The sequence below is a fragment of the Nymphalis io genome, chromosome 12 (assembly GCF_905147045.1).
Source record: "Nymphalis io chromosome 12, ilAglIoxx1.1, whole genome shotgun sequence".
NCBI lineage: Eukaryota > Metazoa > Arthropoda > Insecta > Lepidoptera > Nymphalidae > Nymphalis > Nymphalis io.
The window spans coordinates 11,719,139-11,725,977 of NC_065899.1; the positions used below are offsets into that span (position 1 = coordinate 11,719,139).

Consider the following 6,839-nt stretch of genomic DNA (forward strand, 5'->3'; position numbering starts at 1 on the left):
TGAACTGATATCATATAAGTTTGTATGAATGACAAAAACTCATTTAAAAACAATAAGACGCTGTGTTAGAATATTACCATTATTGTACCGATGTATTGTATTGTATATATGTATTGTATGTCTGTGAAAAATAAGTATGTATGCTCTCAATGGAGTACCATTGAGAGCATACATACTTATTTTTCACCACATAATGAAAACATAAGCCAGGCTGTTAAATTTTTATATTATTATTTGCATAACTGAATTTCATAATGAATATTTTAAAAAAGAATTACGTGACTATTTTAGGCATATTTATTTTATTTTTAACAATAGTATAAAAAAATCATAAAGAGGGCGATTAGGCGAGTGTAAAGCCTATGTAATGAAACTAAGTTCATAAGGGTTCTAATCTAGAACATTTTGCTAGGGCTTCTTTAACCCTCGTCAGTATAAGCCCGCCATCATGGCGACAGGCGTGCTGGTTTGTGCTGCATGGTATTATACCATTTTAGCAGGTTAAAAAATACTTAATTATTAATATAAATAGATCATTCAATGTTAAATATAAGAGATTGTTTAATTGAAGTGGAACGACATAATAAGAAATTTCTACGATAAACTACAGACATTAAGAAAATGCTATTGTGATATGTTTATTAATTTTCTAAACTATTTATGTAAACTCCTTTATAATTTATGTAATATTAATTTACGTTTGTTGTATTTAAAATATATTTCAGGTTTTTACGTACTTTATTGTCCAGTTTTGTATTTAATGTTTATAAAACATATACTATATAGAAAAATAGTGGATGTACTTTTCTCGCTATGGGAGCTGTATCCAGTGGTAAAGTATTATCGAAGTATAATATTTAATTGTAAACATTCGATAACTGTAATCTTAGAGAGGTACTTCTTCAGGCATTATTTCAATGGTGCTGCAACACGGAACTGCATCATTACGGTGATCATGTGAATCCAGATGAAACGACGATTATCGTAATGAACCATCGTACGAGAGTGGATTGGAATTACGTGTGGATAGCTCTATATCACGCAACTCAAAAACGTGATGGAAACACGGACTGTATATGTAAAGAAAAAAATATTAAGAAGGCAGAACTTAAAAGGGACGTATTTGATGTTATCACAAGAGGAAAAGGAAAAATAAAATTCGTTTTGAAAGATGAAATTAAAACGATTCCAGGAATGGGTGAGTTGATATAAGAAACTTTCAATCGCACACTTAATTCGCCCGATATAATTACGTAAATGTTATCCGCACCCTTTGTTTTATTTATGTTATAAATTAACTATAAATACGAACCCTGCCGCGCAGCTTCCACATTAAATTTGGGTCGTACTTGCCTTTTGATACAGTTTTAATGTTTATAGTAACCGTTCCGGTACTTAAGATCGTAGTGTGAAAATATAGCCTTTAACCTTTCTAAATAAATGGACTCAAACATACAACTTATAAACTATACCATTGGTCGAAATTTGAGCATAATTAGGTTTATTGAAAAAAGAGGAAAACATAATATGTATTTAAATTTGTATATTTGGATTTTTATTCTCTTTTCTTATTTCTAATTTTAAATAAACGATACAAAAAATGTGTTTAAAAAAAGGAAGAAGTAAAGATATTTAACTTTTTTGTCTTTTCCTATTTATATCCAGATACCATATCGATTGAATTAAAATATTACATTCACGTAAATAACTAAACGTAGACAATTATTCCAAAACAATATAAAGTCTGTTTTAACCGTTTTACCTAACTTCAAAACATTGAGAAAAAGTTTTAAATTATAGTTAATATTTTTTTCTCATGCAATAGTAACAAGTAACAACTTGAAAATGTCACTTTGCTGGGCTAAGACCTCCTTTCCTTTTGAGAAGGCTTCGATTCCAGCACTCTCCACTCACGCTCCAATACGGGTTAATGAATGTGGGTTGAACTTGTGATAAATATAATTACGTCTGTAGGCTGGATAATGCAGCTCAATTATTTCTTATACGTGAAGAGGAATTGGCAACAGGATGAAGTAAGCATGACACAGTTTGTCGATTATTATAAAAGACTTAAATACCACCAACAAGTAGTGTTATTCCCGGAAGGAACCGATTTGAGCGAGGACAATAGACGTCGTAGTGAAAAATTTGCTTCATCAAGACAATTACCGGTGAGCTATTATGCTAAGTTTTATCATACGATTGAGTTTCTGTTATGATTTCAATGCTAATTCTAAAGTTCATGGTTTTAGCTGCTTTATAAATATATGCTTCGAAGTCGTTGGTTAATTAATGAGGTTTCTGCATATGAATCGTGTATAATAAATGTCATATAAATCTAAAATTAATCTTTTCGCATTTTTTTTTTTAATTTTGCATCTCAATACATATATAAATGCTTGTATAGAAATATCATAAAACTAAATTTTTACTAAATATTTTGATTAAATCTGAGTAAATTCAATTACACAATTCACCAGGTTAGCTTAAATTTTATTCTTGGCCTGATATAAAAGAGATTTAACATCAAATTTAAATCAAAAATACATCGATATTTATAGCTATATGTTAAAATTTAATATTTTAGATTTATTTTAAAGAGTAGTTAGTCCAATTTAAAGTAAGAGAGAGAGAGAGAGAGAGAGAGAGAGAGAGAGAGAGAGAATGGGGGCGTAATAGAGATAGGGAACAAAAACGGATCAATTGATTCGCGTTTCCTTTTTGTTCGGAATTAAGTAATGTACTGTTGTCGTTAATATTTTAATACATTATGATCGGGACGAACATCGAGTAGATATTTGATCGAAAGACAAATCGACAACATTGACATTGAATTGACGTGATGTCATTGACCGAGTTCTATATTATGGTATTCATTATGGATTCGAGACAAATGAAGTTTTGTATTTCGATAAACTTGCTATCGGAACTTTGGGAGAAAAATTTAATTTTATATAAGTAGCTAAGTAGATTAGTGCTGAACAAAGAACTCACAGAACAAAGTCTCTCGCTGCATCAGTCTGTCAATCAGTCTATAAAGTCAAAAAATACCGAACGGATTCTCATACGATTTACACAAATGGACGGAGTGAATCATGAGGAAAGATAGCGAGTCATTTATGCGAAACCGGGATGGGTAGCTACCCGTCCCGGTTTCACACGAATAGAATAAATGACAGTTACAAATAAACTACCCATCCCGGTTTCGCACGAGTAGAATAAATGACAGAAGACAGACAGACAAATAAACATACATTAAACAAGAACTGTATGTAGTGTATAACATAATAGAGCCTTTGTCAAAGAGGTTTGTGCAAGCTCGTCTGGGTAGGTACCACTCAATCATCAGATATTCTACTGCAAAACAGCAGTACTTGGTATTGTTGTGTTTCGGTTTGAAGGGTGAGTGAGCCAGTGTAATTACAGGCATAACATCTTAGTTCCCAAGGTTAGTGGTGCATTGGTGATGTAAGCGATGGTTAACACTTACCATCAGACGGCCCATATGCTGGTCCGCCTTCCTATTCTATAAAAAAAAATCGCATCGAATTTGTAAATCTTTATGAAATACTGTTACTATTTTTTACTGTTACAGAACTTTGAGTATGTTTTGCATCCGCGCACGACGGGCTGGGCCGTGCTTTGTTCTCGCTTGCGAAATTCTGGACTTGCCTCTGTGTATGACGTCACTGTTGCTTACGATGCGCCCGCGCAGACTGAAATGGACTTAATGCATGGGAAAATGCCTAAGCACGTACATTTCCACTTCAAACGGTAATAATTTCATCTTGAATAGGAAATAAGTTTTTATTGTTCTATCAAATTGCGTATTTTGTTATTAATAAAATTGTATGACTGCTTTTATTACCTTGACCAGACAATATGTCATTTGAAGCTTTGTGACGTGATATAATCGTGGCCGCATAATAAATTGTATTTGCATATAAATTTCAATAAAGATAACATTAAGGATAAATTAATCTTAGGGTGTATAAACATTATATAAACATTAATAAGTACTTACAGGAGTTCGGTACCCTATGTCCTTGTCTGTATCCCCAACGTGTATAAAAAATTTAAATCAAACAATCTCACTTTCGCATTTATAATATTTTAGATTTAGATTTTTAACACACATTTGTAAACCCGAACTTATTTATTATATGTTGACTAGTGTTAGTGATATTGTAGAAAACGTCGGATGCACACAGTTACATGAGTACATACACCGGTTCAGATAACTCTGTCTTGTAAATAAGTATATAATATATGAATTGGTGTGTGTGTGTGTATGAGCTGTTATGTCACCGCTATGAAATTTTTTCTGTGTTTATAGCATAGACAAATTAATTTTCTTTGATAATATCGAGTTTCTCCGTCAGACTTAGTTAATAAAAATATTCCACTATCTTTGTTTGGTTTGCATTATTTATTCATGGTTTAACCGCGATCAAAAATTTTTATTCTGCGTGACAGCTTAAAATGTATTGAATTGTCTATGGTTTCATCCTAATATCTTTGACTAGATAAGCCACAAGGCTATATATGAGTAGGGTATATGCGGAGAACTCTGTAACAATAAATATCAATACATAATAGTAGATAGTTAAATAAACAAGGCAAAAGTCATATACTGACGATAAGGTATTGGACTCATGAACATTGCAGGTTCAAACGGTATGTTTGCGGTTATATCAGAATAAAATATGTAAAATAGATAATATCTATATGTACTAAATCTTACAATCCTTAGTATAATCTTTTAAATACAAATTACAGTTACGACATTGAAGATTTACCATACGAAGAGGAAGAGCTGAGAACTTGGCTTCAAGATCGTTGGAAGGAAAAGAATGCGAGTCTTGAGAGATTTCATAAAGACGGTAAAAAGAAACGTTTTAATATCTATAAATTTATATATATTTACAGAATACGTAGACGGACACCTGATATGGGTCACCTGATGGTAAGTGGTGACCAATATTGTAAGAAATGTTAACCATCGCTTAAACCACCAATGCGCCACTAACCTTGGGAACTAAGATTTTATGTCCCTTGTGCCTGTAATAACACTAGCTCACTCACCCTTTAAACCAGAATACAACAATACCAAGTACTGCTGTTTTATATATAACGCATATAATGACTGATGCTTTTATAGGATTCTTATTTAATTTGTTGCTTATGAATTTGTTTTAATGTGTTTCAGTAATCTATGACTAGGTTATATTATTAAAATTACGCCATCGGCTTTTATTTTGTAACTGCTATTGGCTGGTATGACGATATTACTTTGAACAACTGGCGACGTATATTGCACACATATTACATTCGTCTAAGTTTTTACTTTTTATTCTATGCAGTTAAACGCTGCAATCTTCGACAAATTTTTTTATCTAACTATCCATTAAATTTAATAATTTTCATAGTTAGTAGAATATAGCTACTAGAAAGTAATGGCTTTAAAACCACTAAGCAACCTTCATATATATCCAATCGCCAAACAGAAAAATTATTAATTAATAAATTATCTATATAATTACGTATTTACAAAAGAAAAGTAGTATATGTAGTATATCAGTTGTCTGGTTTCCATAGTACAAGCTCTTCTTAATTTGGGCTCAGATAACCAAGTTTGAATAATGTCCCAGGATATTTAATATAAATTATGGTGTTCCGATTTGTAGGGTGGGCTAGCCAGTGTAACTACATGCGCAAGGGACAAAACATTTTAGATTCTAATTGGCGATGTACGGAATTAATATTTCTCACATAATTTCATAAAAAACATTTAATTCGGTTTTCTGTGTTTAAGAATGTCATCGTCAAATTGCGTTATTTTTTAATTTTCAGGTTCTTTCATTGACTTCACGTTGAATGCTGCGCCAAAGAGAAATGAGCCACGTTCTTTGGGAGTTGCCAAATTAGCATTTGCATTCTGGACTATTATCGACGTATTATTTATATATTGGCTGTATTATAGCGTATTATTTAAATTTTGGGTTATATATCACACATTATTGTTTATACTTGTAACAAAATTTTTCGGTGGTTTTCAGAATATTCAATATAGAATTCTAGATAAAATAAATATTAGGTAACTAATGTGCTATTTATGAAAGCACGTGTTGCAGATGTGTTAGGACTTTTTTTTTGTCGTTAGATTTTCAGCTATCTTCTACGTGTTTTGTTAAAGATATAAGTCACAATTATATTGATAATGAATATTAAAGTATATTGCGTCTATAAAGACTTGTTTTTTTTTTTGTTTGTCTGATTAACAAGTTTCAGAAAAACTATTGATTTTTCATCTTTGGATATTTAGATTATATTATTTATTTCATTTAGTTATTATGTGTTTGTAGTTTTTTGACTTGTGTTATGCTGGAACACAACAACAATCACTCTTGTTATGTGATATCTATCTATCTAGAATAATATCCCTGGCAGACCTCAACAATGCTTTACGCATAGATAGGTAAATATAAAGATATACGATATATTTTATATAATGTTACTGAGAACATATTAAGACATAAGAACATATTAATTATATATTCAATGTTATTGTTATATAATTAGTAATTTACTAATCAATGGAAGCGGTATTAAAACCTTTGTTTGAGTTTTGTTATTTGATTGTATTTGTAATAGATATTTAATAAATACTACCTTATGACTTTACATATGTAAATAACGCATATAAAACTTATATTGAGTGTAGGTTCAATATTTTTTTCCTGACCTCATTGGTCAGCAAAGCGGTCAGGTGTTAAGACCATTATATGCGTCAGTTCACATTCATATAGTTAAGAAATAAATTAATATCTCATTTGAAT

General features: G+C 31.1%; 1 protein-coding gene across 1 annotated transcript; it reads left to right on the forward strand.

The window, feature by feature from the left end:
• The first annotated feature begins 288 nt into the window (after positions 1 to 288).
• On the forward strand, positions 289 to 6,252 carry LOC126772503 (lysocardiolipin acyltransferase 1-like). Its single transcript, XM_050492900.1, has 7 exons — positions 289 to 500; positions 726 to 832; positions 907 to 1,198; positions 1,975 to 2,171; positions 3,596 to 3,774; positions 4,780 to 4,883; positions 5,854 to 6,252. The coding sequence occupies exons 1-7, from the start codon at positions 449 to 451 to the stop codon at positions 6,099 to 6,101; spliced, it is 1,179 nt and encodes a 392-aa protein (XP_050348857.1). The 5' UTR covers positions 289 to 448; the 3' UTR covers positions 6,102 to 6,252.
• Positions 6,253 to 6,839: the final 587 nt, after the last annotated feature.

Excerpts from the sequence above, each read along its gene's own strand:
- LOC126772503 (XM_050492900.1), top strand. The coding sequence starts at position 449 with ATGGCGACAGGCGTGCTGGTTTGTGCTGCATGGTATTATACCATTTTA. Across the intron at positions 3,775-4,779 it reads GTACATTTCCACTTCAAACG|TTACGACATTGAAGATTTAC; the intron begins GTAATAATTTCA and ends TACAAATTACAG. Across the intron at positions 4,884-5,853 it reads TGAGAGATTTCATAAAGACG|GTTCTTTCATTGACTTCACG; the intron begins GTAAAAAGAAAC and ends TTTAATTTTCAG.